Genomic DNA, 25,105 nt, shown 5'->3' with positions numbered 1-25,105 from the left:
TGGTGTAGGAGGGAGGGCTTCAGGTATTTGGATAATTGGAGCGCATTCTGGGGAAGGTGGGACCTGTACAAGCAGAACGGGTTGCATCTGAACCAGAGGGGCACCAATATCTTGGGAGGGAGGTTTGCTAGTACTCTTCGGGAGGGTTTAAACTAATTTGGCAGGGGAATGGGAACCGGATTTGTAGTCCAGCAACTAAGGTAGCCGATATTCAGGACGCCAAAGCATGTAATGAGGCAGTGGGGAAGGGAACACTGACAAAGGAGAGTATTTGCAGGCACGGAGATGGGTTGAAGTGTGTATACTTCAACGCAAGAAGCATCAGGAATAAGGTGGGTGAACTTAAGGCATGGATCGGTACTTGGGACTACGATGTGGTGGCCATCACGGAAACTTGGATAGAAGAGGGGCAGAAATGGTTGTTGGAGGTCCCTGGTTATAGATGTTTCAATAAGATTAGGGAGGGTGGTAAAAGAGGTGGGGGGGTGGCATTATTAATTAGAGATAGTATAACAGCTGCAGAAAGGCAGTTCGAGGAGTATCACCCTATTGAGGTAGTATGGGTTGAAGTCAGAAATAGGAAAGGAGCAGTCACCTTGTTAGGAGTTTTCTATAGGCCCCCCAATAGTAACAGAGATGTGGAGGAACAGATTGGGAAACAGATTTTGGAAAGGTGCAGAAGTCATAGGGTAGTAGTCATGGGTGACTTTAACTTCCCAAATATTGAGTGGAAACTCTTTAGATCAAATAGTTTGGATGGGGTGGTGTTTGTGCAGTGTGTCCAGGAAGCTTTTCTAACACAGTATGTAGATTGTCCGACCAGAGGAGGGGCAATATTGGATTTAGTACTGGGTAATGAACTAGGGCAAGTGATAGATTTGTTAGTGGGGGAGCATTTTGGAGATAGTGACCACAATTCTGTGACTTTCACTTTAGTAATGGAGAGGGATAGGTACGTGCAACAGGGCAAGGTTTACAATTGGGGGAAGGGTAAATACGATGTTGTCAGACAAGAATTGAAGTGCATAAGTTGGGAACATAGGCTGGCAGGGAAGGACACAAGTGAAATGTGGAACTTGTTCAAGGAACAGGTGCTACGTGTCCTTGATATGTATGTCCCTGTCAGGCAGGGAAGAGATGGTCGAGTGAGGGAACCATGGTTGACAAGAGAGGTTGAATGTCTTGTTAAAAGGAAAAAGGTGACTTATGTAAGGCTGAGGAAACAAGGTTCAGACAGGGCATTGGAGGGATACAAGATAGCCAGGAGGGAACTGAAGAAAGGGATTAGGAGAGCTAAGAGAGGGCATGAACAATCTTTGGCGGGTAGGATCAAGGAAAACCCCAAGGCTTTTACACATATGTGAGAAATATGAGAATGACTAGAGCGAGGGTAGGTCCGATCAAGGACAGTAGCGGGAGATTGTGTATTGAGTCTGAAGAGATATTGTTGGAGAGGACAGTGTGAAACAGATTGGTAAGCTCGAGGAAATACTTGTCAGGAAGGAAGATGTGTTGGGCATTTTGAAAAACTTGAGGATAGACAAGTCCCCCGGGCCTGACGGGATATATCCAAGGATTCTATGGGAAGCAAGAGATGAAATTGCAGAGCCGTTGGCAATGATCTTTTCGTCCTCACTGTCAACAGGGGTGGTACCAGGGGATTGGAGAGTGGCGAATGTCGTGCCCCTGTTCAAAAAAGGAACTAGGGATAACCCTGGGAATTACAGGCCAGTTAGTCTTACTTCGGTGGTAGGCAAAGTAATGGAAAGGGTACTGAAGGATAGGATTTCTGAGCATCTGGAAAGACACTGCTTGATTAGGGATAGTCAGCACGGATTTGTGAGGGGTAGGTCTTGCCTTACAAATCTTATTGAATTCTTTGAGGAGGTGACCAAGCATGTGGATGAAGGTAAAGCAGTGGATGTAGTGTACATGGATTTTAGTAAGGCATTTGATAAAGTTCCCCATGGTAGGCTTGTGCAGAAAGTAAGGAGGCATGGGATAGTGGGAAATTTGGCCAGTTGGATAACGAACTGGCTAACCGATAGAAGTCAGAGAGTGGTGGTGGATGGCAAATATTCAGCCTGGATCCCAGTTACCAGTGGCGTACCGCAGGGATCAGTTCTGGGTCCTCTGCTGTTTGTGATTTTCATTAATGACTTGGATGAGGGAGTTGAAGGGTGGGTCAGTAAATTTGCAGACGATACGAAGATTGGTGGAGTTGTGGATAGTAAGGAGGGCTGTTGTCGGCTGCAAAGAGACATAGATAGGATGCAGAGCTGGGCTGAGAAGTGGCAGATGGAGTTTAACCCTGAAAAGTGTGAGGTTGTCCATTTTGGAAGGACAAATATGAATGCGGAATATAGGGTTAACGGTAGAGTTCTTGGCAATGTGGAGGAGCAGAGAGATCTTGGGGTCTATGTTCATACATCTTTGAAAGTTGCCACTCAAGTGGATAGAGCTGTGAAGAAGGCCTATGGTGTGCTCGCGTTCATTAACAGAGGGATTGAATTTAAGAGCCGTGAGGTGATGATGCAGCTGTACAAAACTTTGGTAAGGCCACATTTGGAGTACTGTGTACAGTTCTGGTCGCCTCATTTTAGGAAGGATGTGGAAGCTCTGGAAAAGGTGCAAAGAAGATTTACCAGGATGTTGCCTGGAATGGAGAGTAGGTCTTACGAGGAAAGGTTGAGGGTGCTAGGCCTTTTCTCATTAGAGCGGAGAAGGATGAGGGGCGACTTGATAGAGGTTTATAAGATGATCAGGGGAATAGATAGAGTAGACAGTCAGAGACTTTTTCCCCAGGTGGAACACACCATTACAAGGGGACATAAATTTAAGGTGAAAGGTGGAAGATATAGGAGGGATATCAGAGGTAGGTTCTTTACCCAGAGAGTAGTGGGGGCATGGAATGCACTGCCTGTGGAAGTAGTTGAGTCGGAAACATTAGGGACCTTCAAGCAGCTATTGGATAGGTACATGGATGACGGTAAAATGATATAGTGTAGATTTATTTGTTCTTAAGGGCAGCACGATTCCGGCTTGGGTCATTGTCTGTGCGGAGTCTGCACGTCCTCCCCGTGTCTGCGTGGGTTTCCTCCGGGTGCTCCGGTTTCCTCCCACAATCCAAAAATGTGCAGGTTAGGTCAATTGGCCAATGATAAATTGCCCTTGATGTCCAAAATTGCCCTTGGTGTTGGGTGGAGGTGTTAAGTTTGGGTGGGGTGCTCTTTCCAAGAGTCGGTGCAGACTCAATGGGCCGAATGGCCTCCTTCTGCACTGTAAATTCAATGATAATCTATGATTAATCTAGGACAAAGGTTCGGCACAACATCGTGGGCCGAAGGGCCCGTTCTGTGCTGTATTTTCTATGTTCTATGTTCTATGTTCCCTGAATCCCAACCCCTCCCTGAATCACAAACTCACCTCCACCCTAAATCCCAACCCCCTCCCCAAATCTCAACCTGTCCCTAAATACCCCCCACCCCTTCCCTAAACCCCAATCCCTCCCTAAATCCCAAACTCACCCCCACCCTAAATCCCCCCACCCCTTCACTAAATCCCAACCCCTCCCTAAATCCCAACACTTCCCTAAATGCCAACCCCTCCGTAAATCCCACCCCACCCCCTCCCAAAGCCCCACCCCCGACCTAAGTCGCCACCCCCTCCCTAAATCGCAAACCCACTCCCACTCTAAACCTCACACCACCCCCTATCTGAAATGTAACTCCATCCCATCCATGAATTCTAACTCTTGCCCTTCTAGATGGTAGTGGTCGTGGGTTTGGAAGGTGCTGCCTGAGGAACCTTGGTGAGTTCCTGCAGTGCATCTTGTAGATGGTACACACGGCTGTCACTGTGCGTCGGTGGTGGAGGGAGTGAATGTTTGTGGAAGGGGAGCAATCAAGCGGCTGCTTTGTCCTGGATGGTGTTGAGCTTCTTGAGTGTTGTTGGAGCTGCTCATCCAGGCAAGTGGAGAGTATTCCATCACACTCCTGACTTGTGCCGTGTAGATGGTGGACAGGTTTGAGAACTCAGGAGCTGGTTAATTGTAAGAACAAACTAAAAAAAACAAAGTGTTGATTCCGATGAATTACCTTACAAGCTGCAATGTACTCCAATCCCAGTTCCTGGAATTCCATCAACAGCTCCAATTCCTGCAATCCAACAGAAAATGAAGTCAGCGTTGAGCAGATGACAAGCAGTTTGTACGATTGATGAAGGAGGTTCTGCCTGTTTAACACAGCGATACAAGACTCGCTATAGTCTCGTTGTCTGTCCGCTCCCTTTACCCCGAGCTGCTCTTTAACCATCTCCATACCTTTCCACTCCTCCGGCTGTTGTTTGGTTCAGTGTTGCTGTGGTTTGTTGGCCCAGCTGACTGCACACATTCCAGTAGCTTCTGATGACAATCTTCATATTTACTGAAGCTGGGAGACACGGTGGCCAGTGTAATTAACCTGGGAGGAACGGAAGAACAGAAAATCCTCATCCAGGCACACGTCATTCAGCACTCACAGTCACAGAGCGGATCACTCAGTACTCACAGTCACAGAGCGGATCACTCAGTACTCAGTGACAGAGTGGATCACTCAGTACTCAGTGACAGAGTGGATCACTCAGTACTCACAGTCACAGAGCGGATCACTCAGTACTCAGTGACAGAGCGGATCACTCAGTACTCAGTGACAGAGTGGACCACTCAGTACTCAGTCACAGAGCGGATCACTCAGTACTCAGTGACAGAGCGGATCACTCAGTACTCAGTGACAGAGCGGATCACTCAGTACTCAGTGGCAGAGTGGATCACTCAGTACTCACAGTCACAGAGCGGATCACTCAGTACGCAGTGACAGAGCGGACCACTCAGTACTCAGTGACAGAGCGGATCACTCAGTACTCAGTGACAGAGCGGATCACTCAGTACTCAGTGACAGAGTGGATCATTCAGTACTCACAGTCACAGAGCGGATCACTCAGTACGCAGTGACAGAGCGGATCACTCAGTACTCAGTGACAGAGCGGATCACTCAGTACTCAGCGACAGAACGGATCACTCAGTACTCAGTGACAGAGCGGATCACTCAGTACTCAGTGACAGAGTGGATCACTCAGTACTCAGTGACAGAGCGGATCACTCAGTACTCAGTGACAGAGCGGATCACTCAGTACTCAGTGACAGAGTGGATCACTCAGTACTCAGTCACAGAGCGGATCACTCAGTACTCAGTGACAGAGCGGATCACTCAGTACTCAGTGACAGAGTGGATCACTCAGTACTCACAGTCACAGAGCTGATCACTCAGCACTCACAGTCACAGAGCGGATCACTCAGTACTCACAGTCACAGAGCGGATCACTCAGTACTCAGTGACAGAGTGGATCACTCAGTACTCAGTGACAGAGTGGATCACTCAGTACTCACAGTCACATAGCGGATAACTCAGTACTCAGTGACAGAGCGGATCACTCAGTACTCAGTGACAGAGTGGACCACTCAGTACTCAGTCACAGAGCGGATCACTCAGTACTCAGTGACAGAGCGGATCATTCAGTACTCAGTGACAGAGCGGATCACTCAGTACTCAGTGACAGAGTGGATCACTCAGTACTCACAGTCACAGAGCGGATCACTCAGTACGCAGTGACAGAGCGGATCACTCAGTACTCAGTGACAGAGCGGATCACTCAGTACTCAGTGACAGAGCGGATCACTCCGTACTCAGTGACAGAGTGGATCATTCAGTACTCACAGTCACAGAGCGGATCACTCAGTACGCAGTGACAGAGCGGATCACTCAGTACTCAGTGACAGAGCGGATCACTCAGTACTCAGTGACAGAGCGGATCACTCAGTACTCAGTGACAGAGCGGATCACTCAGTACTCAGTGACAGAGTGGATCACTCAGTACTCAGTGACAGAGTGGATCACTCAGTACTCAGTGACAGAGCGGATAACTCAGTACTCAGTGACAGAGCGGATCACTCAGTACTCAGTGACAGAGCGGATCACTCAGTACTCAGTGACAGAGTGGATCACTCAGTACTCAGTCACAGAGCGGATCACTCAGTACTCAGTGACAGAGCGGATCACTCAGTACTCAGTGACAGAGTGGATCACTCAGTACTCACAGTCACAGAGCTGATCACTCAGCACTCACAGTCACAGAGCGGATCACTCAGTACTCACAGTGACAGAGTGGATCACTCACAGTGACAGAGCGGATCACTCAGTACTCACAGTGACAGAGCGGATCACTCAGCACTCACAGTCACAGAGCGGATCACTCAGTACTCACAGTGACAGAGTGGATCACTCTGTACTCACAGTGACAGAGCAGATCACTCAGTACTCACAGAGCGGGTCACTCCGTACTCAGTCACAGAGTGGATCACTCAGTACTCACAGTGACAGAGTGGATCACTCTGTACTCACAGTGACAGAGTGGATAACTCAGTACTCAGAGTCACAGAGTGGATCACTCAGTACTCAGTGACAGAGCGGATTACTCAGTACTCAGTGGCAGAGCGGATCACTCAGTACTCACAGTCACAGAGCTGATCACTCAGCACTCACATTCACAGAGCGGATCACTCACAGTCACAGAGCGGATCACTCAGTACTCACAGTGACAGAGAGGATCACTCAGCACTCACAGTCACAGAGTGGATCACTCAGTACTCACAGTGACAGAGTGGATCACTCTGTACTCACAGTGACAGAGCAGATCACTCAGTACTCACAGTGACAGAGCAGATCACTCAGTACTCACAGTGACAGAGTGGATCACTCAGTACTCACAGTCACAGAGTGGACCACTCAGTACTCAGTGACAGAGCGGATCACTCAGTATTCAGTGACAGAGCGGATCACTCAGTACTCACAGTCACAGAGTGGACCACTCAGTAACAGAGCGGATCACACAGTACTCACAGCAACAGAGTGGATCACTCCGTACTCAGTCACAGAGCGGATCGCCCAGTGCTCACAGTCACAGAGTGGATCACTCAGTACTCACAGTGACACAGTGGATCACTCAATACCCACAATGACAGAGCTGATTACTCAATACTCACAATGACAGCTGATTACTCAATACCCACAATGACAGCTGATTACTCAATACTCACAATGACAGCTGATTACTCAATACCCACAATGACAGCTGATTACTCAATACTCACAATGACAGCTGATTACTCAATACCCACAATGACAGCTGATTACTCAATACCCACAATGACAGCTGATTACTCAATACTCACAATGACAGCTGATTACTCAATACTCACAATGACAGCTGATTACTCAATACCCACAATGACAGAGCTGATTACTCAATACTCACAATGACAGAGCTGATTACTCAATAATCACAATGACAGCTGATTACTCAATACCCACAATGACAGCTGATTACTCAATACTCACAATGACAGCTGATTACTCAATACTCACAATGACAGCTGATTACTCAATACCCACAATGACAGAGCTGATTACTCAATACTCACAATGACAGAGCTGATTACTCAATACTCACAATGACAGCTGATTACTCAATACCCACAATGACAGCTGATTACTCAATACCCACAATGACAGCTGATTACTCAATACTCACAATGACAGCTGATTACTCAATACCCACAATGACAGCTGATTACTCAATACCCACAATGACAGCTGATTACTCAATACCCACAATGACAGAGCTGATTACTCAATACCCACAATGACAGCTGATTACTCAATACCCACAATGACAGCTGATTACTCAATACTCACAATCACAGCTGATTACTCAATACTCACAATGACAGCTGATTACTCAATACCCACAATGACAGAGCTGATTACTCAATACCCACAATGACAGCTGATTACTCAATACTCACAATGACAGCTGATTACTCAATACCCACAATGACAGCTGATTACTCAATACCCACAATGACAGCTGATTACTCAATACTCACAATGACAGCTGATTACTCAATACCCACAATGACAGCTGATTACTCAATACCCACAATGACAGAGCTGATTACTCAATACTCACAATGACAGAGCTGATTACTCAATACTCACAATGACAGAGCTGATTACTCAATACCCACAATGACAGCTGATTACTCAATACCCACAATGACAGCTGATTACTCAATACTCACAATGACAGCTGATTACTCAATACCCACAATGACAGCTGATTACTCAATACTCACAATGACAGCTGATTACTCAATACCCACAATGACAGCTGATTACTCAATACCCACAATGACAGCTGATTACTCAATACCCACAATGACAGAGCTGATTACTCAATACCCACAATGACAGCTTATTACTCAATACCCACAATGACAGCTGATTACTCAATACTCACAATCACAGCTGATTACTCAATACTCACAATGACAGCTGATTACTCAATACCCACAATGACAGAGCTGATTACTCAATACCCACAATGACAGCTGATTACTCAATACCCACAATGACAGCTGATTACTCAATACTCACAATGACAGCTGATTACTCAATACCCACAATGACAGCTGATTACTCAATACTCACAATGACAGAGCTGATTACTCAATACCCACAATGACAGCTGATTACTCAATACTCACAATGACAGCTGATTACTCAATACCCACAATGACAGCTGATTACTCAATACCCACAATGACAGCTGATTACTCAATACCCACAATGACAGAGCTGATTACTCAATACTCACAATGACAGAGCTGATTACTCAATACTCACAATGACAGAGCTGATTACTCAATACCCACAATGACAGCTGATTACTCAATACTCACAATGACAGCTGATTACTCAATACCCACAAGACAGCTGATTACTCAATACCCACAATGACAGCTGATTACTCAATACCCACAATGACAGCTGATTACTCAATACCCACAATGACAGAGCTGATTACTCAATACCCACAATGACAGCTGATTACTCAATACTCACAATGACAGCTGATTACTCAATACTCACAATGACAGCTGATTACTCAATACCCACAATGACAGCTGATTACTCAATACCCACAATGACAGCTGATTACTCAATACTCACAATGACAGCTGATTACTCAATACCCACAATGACAGCTGATTACTCAATACCCACAATGACAGCTGATTACTCAATACCCACAATGACAGCTGATTACTCAATACTCACAATGACAGCTGATTACTCAATACCCACAATGACAGCTGATTACTCAATACCCACAATGACAGCTGATTACTCAATACCCACAATGACAGCTGATTACTCAATACCCACAATGACAGCTGATTACTCAATACTCACAATGACAGCTGATTACTCAATACCCACAATGACAGCTGATTACTCAATACTCACAATGACAGCTGATTACTCAATACCCACAATGACAGCTGATTACTCAATACCCACAATGACAGAGCTGATTACTCAATACCCACAATGACAGCTGATTACTCAATACTCACAATGACAGCTGATTACTCAATACCCACAATGACAGAGCTGATTGCTCAATACCCACAATGACAGAGCTGATTACTCAATACCCACAATGACAGAGCTGATTACTCAATACCCACAATGACAGCTGATTACTCAATACCCACAATGACAGAGCTGATTACTCAATACCCACAATGACAGCTGATTACTTAATACTCACAATGACAGCTGATTACTCAATACCCACAATGACAGAGCTGATTACTCAATACCCACAATGACAGCTGATTACTCAATACTCACAATCACAGCTGATTACTCAATACCCACAATGACAGCTGATTACTCAATACTCACAATGACAGCTGATTACTCAATACCCACAATCACAGCTGATTACTCAATACCCACAATGACAGCTGATTACTCAATACCCACAATGACAGAGCTGATTACTCAATACCCACAATGACAGCTGATTACTCAATACTCACAATGACAGCTGATTACTCAATACCCACAATGACAGAGCTGATTACTCAATACCCACAATGACAGCTGATTACTCAATACTCACAATGACAGCTGATTACTCAATACCCACAATGACAGCTGATTACTCAATACCCACAATGACAGCTGATTACTCAATACTCACGATGACAGCTGATTACTCAATACCCACAATGACAGAGCTGATTACTCAATACCCACAATGACAGAGCTGATTACTCAATACTCACAATGACAGAGCTGATTACTCAATACCCACACTGACAGAGCTGATTACTCAATACTCACAATGACAGCTGATTACTCAATACCCACAATGACAGCTGATTACTCAATACTCACAATGACAGCTGATTACTCAATACCCACAATGACAGAGCTGATTACTCAATACCCACAATGACAGAGCTGATTACTCAATACTCACAATGACAGCTGATTACTCAATACCCACAATGACAGAGCTGATTACTCAATACCCACAATGACAGAGCTGATTACTCAATACCCACAATGACAGAGCTGATTACTCAATACCCACAATGACAGAGCTGATTACTCAAGACTCACAATGACAGCTGATTACTCAATACCCACAATGACAGAGCTGATTACTCAATACCCACAATGACAGCTGATTACTCAATACCCACAATGACAGCTGATTACTCAATACTCACAATGACAGCTGATTACTCAATACCCACAATGACAGAGCTGATTACTCAATACCCACAATGACAGCTGATTACTCAATACCCACAATGACAGAGCTGATTACTCAATACCCACAATGACAGCAGATTACTCAATACTCACAATGACAGCTGATTACTCAAAACCCACAATTACAGAGCTGATTACTCAATACTCACAATGACAGAGCTGATTACTCAATACCCACAATGACAGCAGATTACTCAATACTCACAATGACAGCTGATTACTCAAAACCCACAATGACAGAGCTGATTACTCAATACCCACAATGACAGAGCTGATTACTCAATACCCACAATGACAGCAGATCACTCAATACCCACAATGACAGCTGATTACTCAATACTCACAATGACAGCTGATTACTCAATACCCACAATGACAGCTGATTACTCAATACTCACAATGACAGCTTATTACTCAATACCCACAATGACAGCTGATTACTCAATACTCACAATGACAGCTGATTACTCAATACCCACAATGACAGAGCTGATTACTCAATACCCACAATGACAGAGCTGATTACTCAATACTCACAATGACAGAGCTGATTACTCAATACCCACAATGACAGAGCTGATTACTCAATACTCACAATTACAGCTGATTACTCAATACCCACAATGACAGCTGATTACTCAATACTCACAATGACAGCTGATTACTCAATACCCACAATGACAGAGCTGATTACTCAATACTCACAATGACAGCTGATTACTCAATACCCACAATGACAGAGCTGATTACTCAATACCCACAATGACAGAGCTGATTACTCAATACCCACAATGACAGAGCTGATTACTCAATACCCACAATGACAGAGCTGATTACTCAATACTCACAATGACAGCTGATTACTCAATACCCACAATGACAGAGCTGATTACTCAATACCCACAATGACAGCTGATTGCTCAATACCCACAATGACAGAGCTGATTACTCAATACTCACAATGACAGCTGATTACTCAATACCCACAATGACAGAGCTGATTACTCAATACTCACAATGACAGAGCTGATTACTCAATACTCACAATGACAGAGCTGATTACTCAATACCCACAATGACAGAGCTGATTACTCAATACTCACAATGACAGAGCTGATTACTCAATACTTACAATGACAGAGCTGATTACTCAATACCCACAATGACAGAGCTGATTACTCAATACTCACAATGACAGCTGATTACTCAATACTCACAATGACAGCTGATTACTCAATACTCACAATGACAGCTGATTACTCAATACCCACAATGACAGAGCTGATTACTCAATACCCACAATGACAGCTGATTACTCAATACTCACAATGACAGAGCTGATTACTCAATACTCACAATGACAGAGCTGATTACTCAATACTCACAATGACAGCTGATTACTCAATACCCACAATGACAGCTGATTACTCAATACTCACAATGACAGCTGATTACTCAATACCCACAATGACAGCTGATTACTCAATACCCACAATGACAGCTGATTACTCAATACTCACAATGACAGCTGATTACTCAATACCCACAATGACAGAGCTGATTACTCAATACCCACAATGACAGCTGATTACTCAATACCCACAATGACAGAGCTGATTACTCAATACCCACAATGACAGCAGATTACTCAATACTCACAATGACAGCTGATTACTCAAAACCCACAATTACAGAGCTGATTACTCAATACTCACAATGACAGAGCTGATTACTCAATACCCACAATGACAGCAGATTACTCAATACTCACAATGACAGCTGATTACTCAAAACCCACAATGACAGAGCTGATTACTCAATACCCACAATGACAGAGCTGATTACTCAATACCCACAATGACAGCAGATCACTCAATACCCACAATGACAGCTGATTACTCAATACTCACAATGACAGCTGATTACTCAATACCCACAATGACAGCTGATTACTCAATACTCACAATGACAGCTTATTACTCAATACCCACAATGACAGCTGATTACTCAATACTCACAATGACAGCTGATTACTCAATACCCACAATGACAGAGCTGATTACTCAATACCCACAATGACAGAGCTGATTACTCAATACTCACAATGACAGAGCTGATTACTCAATACCCACAATGACAGAGCTGATTACTCAATACTCACAATTACAGCTGATTACTCAATACCCACAATGACAGCTGATTACTCAATACTCACAATGACAGCTGATTACTCAATACCCACAATGACAGAGCTGATTACTCAATACTCACAATGACAGCTGATTACTCAATACCCACAATGACAGAGCTGATTACTCAATACCCACAATGACAGAGCTGATTACTCAATACCCACAATGACAGAGCTGATTACTCAATACCCACAATGACAGAGCTGATTACTCAATACTCACAATGACAGCTGATTACTCAATACCCACAATGACAGAGCTGATTACTCAATACCCACAATGACAGCTGATTGCTCAATACCCACAATGACAGAGCTGATTACTCAATACTCACAATGACAGCTGATTACTCAATACCCACAATGACAGAGCTGATTACTCAATACTCACAATGACAGAGCTGATTACTCAATACTCACAATGACAGAGCTGATTACTCAATACCCACAATGACAGAGCTGATTACTCAATACTCACAATGACAGAGCTGATTACTCAATACTTACAATGACAGAGCTGATTACTCAATACCCACAATGACAGAGCTGATTACTCAATACTCACAATGACAGCTGATTACTCAATACTCACAATGACAGCTGATTACTCAATACTCACAATGACAGCTGATTACTCAATACCCACAATGACAGAGCTGATTACTCAATACCCACAATGACAGCTGATTACTCAATACTCACAATGACAGAGCTGATTACTCAATACTCACAATGACAGCTGATTACTCAATACTCATAATGACAGAGCTGATTACTCAATACCCACAATGACAGCTGATTACTCAATACCCACAATGACAGAGCTGATTACTCAATACCCACAATGACAGCTGATTACTCAATACCCACAATGACAGAGCTGATTACTCAATACCCACAATGACAGCTGATTACTCAATACTCACAATGACAGAGCTGATTGCTCAATACCCACAATGACAGCTGATTACTCAATACCCACAATGACAGAGCTGATTACTCAATACCCACAATGACAGCTGATTTCTCAATACCCACAATGACAGAGCTGATTACTCAATACCCACAATGACAGCTGATTACTCAATACCCACAATGACAGAGCTGATTACTCAATACCCACAATGACAGCTGATTTCTCAATACCCACAATGACAGAGCTGATTACTCAATACCCACAATGACAGCTGATTACTCAATACTCACAATGACAGCTGATTACTCAATACCCACAATGACAGCTGATTACTCAATACCCACAATGACAGCTGATTACTCAATACTCACAATGACAGCTGATTACTCAATACCCACAATGACAGAGCTGATTACTCAATACTCACAATGACAGCTGATTACTCAATACCCCCAATGACAGAGCTGATTACTCAATACCCACAATGACAGAGCTGATTACTCAATACCCACAATGACAGCTGATTACTCAATACCCACAATGACAGAGCTGATTGCTCAATACCCACAATGACAGAGCTGATTACTCAATACCCACAATGACAGCTGATTACTCAATACCCACAATGACAGAGCTGATTGCTCAATACCCACAATGACAGCTGATTACTCAATACCCACAATGACAGAGCTGATTACTCAATACCCACAATGACAGAGCTGATTACTCAATACCCACAATGACAGAGCTGATTACTCAATACTCACAATGACAGAGCTGATTACTCAATACCCACAATGACAGAGCTGATTACTCAATACCCACAATGACAGCTGATTACTCAATACCCACAATGACAGCTGATTACTCAATACCCACAATGACAGCTGATTACTCAATACTCACAATGACAGCTGATTACTCAATACTCACAATGACAGAGCTGATTACTCAATACCCACAATGACAGCTGATTACTCAATACTCACAATGACAGCTGATTACTCAAAACCCACAATGACAGAGCTGATTACTCAATACCCACAATGACAGCTGATTACTCAATACCCACAATGACAGCTGATTACTCAATACCCACAATGACAGCTGATTACTCAAAACCCACAATGACAGAGCTGATTACTCAATACCCACAATGACAGCTGATTACTCAATACCCACAATGACAGCTGATTACTCAATACTCACAATGACAGAGCTGATTACTCAATACCCACAATGACAGCTGATTACTCAATACCCACAATGACAGCTGATTACTCAATACTCACAGTGACAGCTGATTACTCAATACCCACAATGACAGCTGATTACTCAATACTCACAGTGACAGCTGATTACTCAATACTCACAATGCCAGCTGATTACTCAATACCCACAATGACAGCTGATTACTCAATACTCACAATGACAGAGCTGATTACTCAATACCCACAATGACAGCTGATTACTCAATACTCACAATGACAGAGCTGATTACTCAATACCCACAATGACAGAGCTGATTACTCAATACTCACAGTGACAGCTGATTACTCAATACTCACAATGCCAGCTGATTACTCAATACCCACAATGACAGCTGATTACTCAATACTCACAATGACAGAGCTGATTACTCAATACCCACAATGACAGCTGATTACTCAATACTCACAATGACAGAGCTGATTACTCAATACCCACAATGACAGAGCTGATTACTCAATACTCACAATGACAGCTGATTACTCAATACCCACAATGACAGAGCTGATTACTCAATACCCAATGACAGAGCTGATTACTCAATACCCACAATGACAGCTGATTACTCAATACTCACAATGACAGCTGATTACTCAATACTCACAATGACAGCTGATTACTCAATACCCACAATGACAGCTGATTACTCAATACCCACAATGACAGCTGATTACTCAATACCCACAATGACAGCTGATTACTCAATACCCACAATGACAGCTGATTACTCAATACCCACAATGACAGCTGATTACTCAATACCCACAATGACAGAGCTGATTACTCAATACCCACAATGACAGAGCTGATTACTCAATACTCACAATGACAGCTGATTACTCAATACTCACAATGACAGCTGATTACTCAATACTCACAATGACAGAGCTGATTACTCAATACCCACAATGACAGAGCTGATTACTCAATACTCACAGTGACAGCTGATTACTCAATACTCACAATGCCAGCTGATTACTCAATACCCACAATGACAGCTGATTACTCAATACTCACAATGACAGAGCTGATTACTCAATACCCACAATGACAGCTGATTACTCAATACTCACAATGACAGAGCTGATTACTCAATACCCACAATGACAGAGCTGATTACTCAATACTCACAATGACAGCTGATTACTCAATACCCACAATGACAGAGCTGATTACTCAATACCCAATGACAGAGCTGATTACTCAATACCCACAATGACAGCTGATTACTCAATACTCACAATGACAGCTGATTACTCAATACTCACAATGACAGCTGATTACTCAATACCCACAATGACAGCTGATTACTCAATACCCACAATGACAGCTGATTACTCAATACCCACAATGACAGCTGATTACTCAATACCCACAATGACAGCTGATTACTCAATACCCACAATGACAGCTGATTACTCAATACCCACAATGACAGAGCTGATTACTCAATACCCACAATGACAGAGCTGATTACTCAATACTCACAATGACAGCTGATTACTCAATACTCACAATGACAGCTGATTACTCAATACCCACAATGACAGCTGATTACTCAATACCCACAGTGACAGCTGATTACTCAATACTCACAATGACAGAGCTGATTACTCAATACCCACAATGACAGCTGATTACTCAATACTCACAATGACAGCTGATTACTCAATACCCACAATGACAGCTGATTACTCAATACCCACAGTGACAGCTGATTACTCAATACTCACAATGACAGCTGATTACTCAATACCCACAATGACAGCTGATTACTCAATACCCACAGTGACAGCTGATTACTCAATACTCACAATGACAGAGCTGATTACTCAATACCCACAATGACAGAGCTGATTACTCAATACCCACAATGACAGCTGATTACTCAATACTCACAATGACAGAGCTGATTACTCAATACCCACAATGACAGCTGATTACTCAATACTCACAATGACAGCTGATTACTCAATACTCACAATGACAGCTGATTACTCAATACCCACAATGACAGCTGATTACTCAATACCCACAATGACAGCTGATTACTCAATACCCACAATGACAGCTGATTACTCAATACCCACAGTGACAGAGCTGATTACTCAATACTCACAATGACAGCTGATTACTCAATACTCACAATGACAGAGCTGATTACTCAATACCCACAATGACAGCTGATTACTCAATACTCACAATGACAGAGCTGATTACTCAATACCCACAATGACAGCTGATTACTCAATACTCACAATGACAGAGCTGATTACTCAATACCCACAATGACAGAGCTGATTACTCAATACTCACAATGACAGCTGATTACTCAATACCCACAATGACAGAGCTGATTTCTCAATACTCACAATGACAGCTGATTACTCAATACTCACAATGACAGAGCTGATTACTCAATACCCACAATGACAGCTGATTACTCAATACTCACAATGACAGAGCTGATTACTCAATACCCACAATGACAGAGCTGATTACTCAATACTCACAATGACAGCTGATTACTCAATACTCACAATGACAGAGCTGATTACTCAATACCCACAATGACAGCTGATTACTCAATACTCACAATGACAGCTGATTACTCAATACTCACAATGACAGCTGATTACTCAATACCCACAATGACAGCTGATTACTCAATATCCACAATGACACCTGATTACCCAATACCCACAATGACAGCTGATTACTCAATACCCACAATGACAGCTGATTACTCAATACCCACAATGACAGCTGATTACTCAATACCCACAATGACAGAGCTGATTACTCAATACCCACAATGACAGCTGATTACTCAATACTCACAATGACAGAGCTGATTACTCAATACCCACAATGACAGAGCTGATTACTCAATACCCACAATGACAGAGCTGATTACTCAATACTCACAATGACAGCTGATTACTCAATACTCACAATGACAGCTGATTACTCAATACTCACAATGACAGCTGATTACTCAATACCCACAATGACAGAGCTGATTACTCAATACCCAATGACAGAGCTGATTACTCAATACTCACAATGACAGCTGATTACTCAATACCCACAATGACAGCTGATTACTCAATACCCACAATGACAGAGCTGATTACTCAATACTCACAATGACAGCTGATTACTCAATACTCACAATGACAGCTGATTACTCAATACCCACAATGACAGCTGATTACTCAATACTCACAATGACAGCTGATTACTCAATACCCACAATGACAGCTGATTACTCAATACCCACAATGACAGAGCTGATTACTCAATACTCACAATGACAGCTGATTACTCAATACCCACAATGACAGCTGATTACTCAATACCCACAATGACAGCTGATTACTCAATACCCACAATGACAGCTGATTACTCAATACTCACAATGACAGCTGATTACTCAATACTCACAATGACAGCTGATTACTCAATACTCACAATGTCAGCTGATTACTCAATACCCACAATGACAGCTGATTACTCAATACTCACAATGACAGCTGATTACTCAATACTCACAATGACAGCTGATTACTCAATACCCACAATGACAGAGCTGATTACTCAATACCCACAATGACAGCTGATTACTCAATACTCACAATGACAGCTGATTACTCAATACCCACAATGACAGAGCTGATTACTCAATACCCACAATGACAGAGCTGATTACTCAATACCCACAATGACAGAGCTGATTACTCAATACCCACAATGACAGCTGATTACTCAATACCCACAATGACAGCTGATTACTCAATACTCACAATGACAGCTGATTACTCAATACTCACAATGACAGCTGATTACTCAATACCCACAATGACAGCTGATTACTCAATACCCACAATGACAGCTGATTACTCAATACTCACAATGACAGCTGATTACTCAATACCCACAATGACAGCTGATTACTCAATACTCACAATGACAGCTGATTACTCAATACCCACAATGACAGCTGATTACTCAATACCCACAATGACAGCTGATTACTCAATACCCACAATGACAGCTGATTACTCAATACCCACAATGACAGCTGATTACTCAATACTCACAATGACAGCTGATTACTCAATACCCACAATGACAGCTGATTACTCAATACTCACAATGACAGCTGATTACTCAATCGCCACAATGACAGCTGATTACTCAATACCCACAATGACAGCTGATTACTCAATATTCACAATGATGGGCGGCATGGTAGCACAGTGGTTATCACTGTTGCTTCAAAGCACCAGGTTCGATTCCTGTTTTGCGTCACTGTCTGTGTGGAGTCTGCACGCTCTCCCCATGTCTGTGAAGGTCAGGTGGGGTTGTGGGGTTAGGTGGCATTTGCGGATGGGGTGGAGGTGTTGGCTGAAGTAGAATGCTCTTTCCAACGACGCAGACTCTATGGGCCGAATGGCCTGTTCCGCCCTATAAATTCAGTGATTCTCTGAACTCACTCCTAATCTCTGTCTCCCATTCTCACTCTCGGTCACTCTGATTTCCTCACCTTCTGTCTATCTCTGCGTTCATCCTGTCCCAGCTCTGCAGTGTGTGTCTCAGACTGTCTCTGTACGTTGCCAGTTTGATGATCCAGGGCTGGCCGCAGCCCCTCACTCTCTCATTCAGCTTCTTGGCTTCTTTAATGTTGTTCTGGATCTCCTGATACGATCCCTGGTCTGATTTCACTTGATGGTGCAGACTCTACAATAGCAGACACACCAAAGGTTAACCCAGGACCCTGTCCATCAGCCAACAGCTCACTGCCAGCAGATTCGAACCTGGGCCTATCTGTAAGGCTGTGTGATGGGTGATTTATCAGTTGTGTGTGACGCTGGACGGAGCAAATCCGTGCTACATCCCACTGAGCCGCTGCCCCTTACACTTCAGTCTGCAAAAATTGGCATTAGACGGGGGTTTCACCATTCGCTCTGCAGGAATCCGGCCAAACGCCATCTCTGCAGTGATAGGGTTGCAGCAGGCTGGAGAATAACTGCCAGACCATGCCTTGCATCATGTCTGGGGAAAGGGGGAAAAGGTGACTCTGTGTGTGCCTCTGTGTGACTGTATGAGTGACTCTGTGTGACTGTGTGTGTGACTGTGTACCTGTATGTGTGACTGTACCTGTGTGAGTGACACTGTGTGTGTGACTGTGTGTGTGACTGTGTGTATCTGTGCGTATCTGTGTGACTGTGTGTATCTGTGTGTGTGACTTTGTACCTGTATGAGTGACACTGCATGTGTGACTGTGTGTGTGTGACTGTGTGTGTGACTGTGTGTACCTGTGCATATCTGTGTGACTGTGTGTATCTGTGTGTGTATCTGTGTGTGTGACTGTGTACCTGTATGAGTGACACTGCATGTGTGACTGTGTGTATCCATGTGTGACTGTGTGTGTGTGACTGTGTGAGTAACTGTGTGCATCTGTGTGTGACTGTGTGTATCTGCGTGTGTGACTGTGTGTGTGACTGCGTGTGACTGCGTGTGACTGCGTGTGACTGCGTGTGACTGTGTGTGACTGCGTGTCTGACTGTGTGTGTGAATCTGTGTGTATCTGTGCGTATGTGTGTGTATCCGTGTGTGACTGTCCATGGCTGTCCGTGACTGTGTATCTCTGTGTATGACTGTATATCTGTGTGTGTATCTGAGCATGTGACTGTGTGTATCTGTGTGTGTGACTGTGTATCTGTGTGTATATCTGTGTTTGTGACTGTGTATGTATCTGTGTATGCATCTGTGCTTGTATCTGTGTGTGTATCTGTGTGTGTGACTGTGTGTGTGACTGTGTTTGTGACTGTGTATGTATCTGTGTATGCATCTGTGTATGCATCTGTGCGTGTATCTGTGTGTGTGACTGTGTTTGTGACTGTGTGTGTGTCTGTGTATGCATCTGTGAGTGTATCTGTGTTGATTTAGCTCAGTGGGGGTTGGTTTAGCACAGCGGGCTAAACAGCTGGCTTGTGATGCAGAACTAGACCAGCAGCGCGGGTTCAATTCCTGTACCAGCCTCCCCGAACAGGCGGCGGTATGTGGCAACTAGGGGTTTTTCACAGTAACTTGTGAATATAAAGCAGTGGGCAGTAGAATGGAGCTGCTTATTGGCTGTTGCGGGTAAAATTTGCATCCATGCATTGCAGTCACTGCATCCAGAAAATGTAGTTGAGCAAGATACCCTAGGTGTTCGAGTCAAGGCAAGCATCCAGCAGAGGGCAGTAGAGCGGAACTGCTGATTGGCTGTTGCGGGGAAAATTTGCATCAGTGCATTGCGGTCACTGCATCCAAAAGGTGGTTTGTGGAGGAGCTCTTGTCAAGTGACAGTTAAACCTCAAACACTTCTTCAGTGTTTCCCTACCTCCTCCTCCAACCAAAAAAAAAGACGATCCCTGTAAGGATCCCCGCCGAGTAAAGATCAAGAGGGAGACTTGAGGGCAGGTAGAAGGAGAAAGAAGTTGAACCGTGACATCACAGCCTGCAGGAAAGTGATTGGCTGGTGACTGATAAGTAGTTTTTCTTTTCCCTGAGGTGTTACCGTGCAGGGCGCAGTGGTTGCTGAGAGTGCTTGCTCAGAAGGGGAGTAAATTTTTTTTTTAAACTTACTGTTGGGAGTGTAAAAATGGCAGGAGATCCCCGATCCGTGTTATGCACCTCGTGCTCAATGTGGGAGTTCAGGGATGTGGCCGATGCCCCTGACTCCTTCATGTGTGGGAAGTGTGTCCAGCTGCAGCTCCTGTTGGACCGCTTGACGGCTCTGGAGCTACGGATGGACTCACTTTGGAGCACCCGCGATGCTGAGGAGGTTGTGGATAGCACGTTCAGTGAGTTGGTCACACCGCAGATTAGGATTGGTGAGGGAGACAGGGAATGGGTGACCAAAAGGCAGAGAAAGAGCAGGAAGGCAATTCAGGTGTCCCCTGCGGTCATCTCCCTCCAAAACAGGTATACCGTTTTGGATACTGTTGGGGGAGATGGCTCACCAGGGGAAGGCAGTAGTAGCCAGGCTCATGGCACCGTGGCTGGCTCTGCTGCACAGAAGGGCGGGAAACAGACTGGCAGGGCTATAGTCAGAGGGGATTCAATAGTAAGGGGAGTAGACAGGCGTTTCTGTGGTCGAAAACGAGACTCCCGAATGGTATGTTGCCTCCCGGGTGCACGGGTCAGGGATGTCTCAGATCGGCTGCAGGACATACTGAACGCGGAGGGTGAACACCCAGTTGTCGTGGTGCATACAGGCACCAACGATATAGGTAAAAAAACGGGATGAGGTCCTACAATCAGAATTTAGGAGTTAGGAGATAAGTTAAAAAGTAGGATCTCAAAGGTAGTAATCTCAGGATTGCTACCAGTGCCACGAGACAGTCACAGTAGAAATTCAAGAATAGTCAGAATGAATACGTGGCTTGAGAGATGGTGCAGGGGGGAGGGGTTCAGATTTTTGGGACATTGGAACCGGTTCTGGGGGTGGTGGGACCATTACAAATCGGATGGTCTACACCTGGGCAGGACTGGAACCAATGTCCTAGGGGTGCTTTTGCTAACACTGTTGGGAGGTTTTAAACTAATGTGGCAGGGGGATGGGAACCAGATTAGGAAGTTAGAGGTCAGTAAAGAGGCAGCAACTAAAGCCAGTAAGGTACTAGATAATAAACTCAATGTGACTAAGGGGAAGAGTAGACAGGGAAGAGATGAAGAATGCAAAGGGACAGGTGGTCTGAGGTGCATTTGTTTCAATGCGAGAAGTGTAGCAGGTAAGGCAGATGAACTTCGGGCTTGGATTAGTACCTGGGAATATGATGTTATTGGTATTACGGAGACTTAGAACAACAAAGAACAAAGAAATGTACAGCACAGGAACAGGCCCTTCGGCCCTCCAAGCCCGTGCCGACCATGCTGCCCGACTAAACTACAATCTTCTACACTTCCTGACTCCGTATCCTTCTATTCCCATCCTATTCATATATTTGTCAAGATGCCCCTTAAATGTCACTATCGACCCTGCTTTCACTACCTCCTCCGGTAGTGAGTTCCAGGCACCCACTACCCTCTGCGTAAAAAACTTGCCTCGTACATCTACTCTAAACCTTGCCCCTCTCACCTTAAACCTATGCCCCCTAGTAATTGACCCCTCTACCCTGAGGAAAAGCCTCTGACTATCCACTCTGTCTATGCCCCTCATAATTTTGTATACCTCTATCAGGTCTCCCCTCAACCTCCTTCGTTCCAGTGAGAACAAACCGAGTTTATTCAATCGCTCCTCATAGCTAATGCCCTCCATACCAGGCAACATTCTGGTAAATCTCTTCTGCACCCTCTCTAAAGCCTCCACATCCTTCTGGTAGTGTGGCGACCAGAATTGAACACTATACTCCAAGTGTGGCCTAACTAAGGTTCTATACAGCTGCAACATGACTTGCCAATTCTTATACTCAATGCCCAGGCCAATGAAGGCAAGCATGCCGTATGTCTTCTTGACTACCTTCACCACCTGTGTTGCCCCTTTCAGTGACCTGTGGACCTGCACTCCTAGATCTCTTTGACTTTCAATACTCTTGAGGGTTCTACCATTCACAGTATATTCCCTACCTGCATTAGACCTTCCAAAATGCATTACCTCACATTTGTCCGGATTAAACTCCATCTGCCAGATCTCCGCCCAAGTCTCCAGACAATCTAAATCCTGCTGTATCCTCCGACAGTCCTCATCGCTATCCGCAATTCCACCAACCTTTGTGTCGTCTGCAAACTTACTAATCAGACCAGTTACATTTTCCTCCAAATCATTTATATATACTACAAAGAGCAAAGGTCCCAGCACTGATCCCTGTGGAACACCACTGGTCACAGCCCTCCAATTAGAAAAGCATCCCTCCATTGCTACTCTCTGCCTTCTATGGCCTAGCCAGTTCTGTATCCACCTTGCCAGCTCACCCCTGATCCCGTGTGACTTCACCTTTTGTACTAGTCTACCATGAGGGACCTTGTCAAAGGCCTTACTGAAGTCCATATAGACAACATCTACTGCCCTACCTGCATCAATCATCTTAGTGACCTCCTCGAAAAACTCTATCAAGTTAGTGAGACACGACCTCCCCTTCACAAAACCGTGCTGCCTCTCACTAATACGTCCATTTGCTTCCAAATGGGAGTAGATCCTGTCTCGAAGAATTCTCTCCAGTAATTTCCCTACCACTGAAGTAAGGTTCACCGGCCTGTAGTTCCCGGGATTATCCTTGCTACCCTTCTTAAACAGAGGAACAACATTGGCTATTCTCCAGTCCTCCGGGACATCCCCTGAAGACAGCGAGGATCCAAAGATTTCTGTCAAGGCCTCAGCAATTTCCTCTCCAGCCTCCTTCAGTATTCTGGGGTAGATCCCATCAGGCCCTGGGGACTTATCTACCTTAATATTTTTTAAGACACCCAACACCTCGTCTTTTTGGATCACAATGTGACCCAGGCTATCTACACCCCCTTCTCCAGACTCAACATCTACCAATTCCTTCTCTTTGGCGAATACTGATGCAAAGTATTCATTTAGTACCTCGCCCATTTCCTCTGGCTCCACACATAGATTCCCTTGCCTATCCTTCAGTGGGCCAACCCTTTCCCTGGCTACCCTCTTGCTTTTTATGTACGTGTAAAAAGCCTTGGGATTTTCCTTAACCCTATTTGCCAATGACTTTTCATGACCCCTTCTAGCCCTCCTGACTCCTTGCTTAAGTTCCTTCCTACTTTCCTTATATTCCACGCAGGCTTTGTCTGTTCCCAGCCTTTTAGCCCTGACAAATGCCTCCTTTTTCTTTTTGACGAGGCCTACAATATCACTCGTCATCCAAGGTTCCCGAAAATTGCCGTATTTATCTTTCTTCCTCACAGGAACATGCCGGTCCTGTATTCCTTTCAACTGCCACTTGAAAGCCTCCCACATGTCAGATGTTGATTTGCCCTCAAACATCCGCCCCC

General features: G+C 44.3%; 1 protein-coding gene across 1 annotated transcript in view; it reads right to left on the bottom strand.

The window, feature by feature from the left end:
* Nucleotides 1-25,105, bottom strand: part of LOC140425682 (uncharacterized) — a 171,571-nt gene that overhangs the window by 51,403 nt on the left and 95,063 nt on the right. Inside the window, exons 6-8 of the mRNA XM_072510177.1 lie at nucleotides 19,656-19,849; nucleotides 4,322-4,460; nucleotides 4,098-4,157 (exon numbers count right to left, since the gene is read on the bottom strand). Coding sequence (XP_072366278.1) covers nucleotides 4,098-4,157; nucleotides 4,322-4,460; nucleotides 19,656-19,849 — 393 coding nt within the window. The remainder of the gene's footprint in view (nucleotides 1-4,097; nucleotides 4,158-4,321; nucleotides 4,461-19,655; nucleotides 19,850-25,105) is intronic.

This window comes from Scyliorhinus torazame, chromosome 6 (assembly GCF_047496885.1).
Source record: "Scyliorhinus torazame isolate Kashiwa2021f chromosome 6, sScyTor2.1, whole genome shotgun sequence".
In the NCBI taxonomy this organism is placed as follows: Eukaryota; Metazoa; Chordata; class Chondrichthyes; order Carcharhiniformes; family Scyliorhinidae; genus Scyliorhinus; species Scyliorhinus torazame.
The sequence above is the reverse complement of the archived record's forward strand: the minus strand, read 5'-3'. Positions and strand labels throughout refer to the sequence as shown.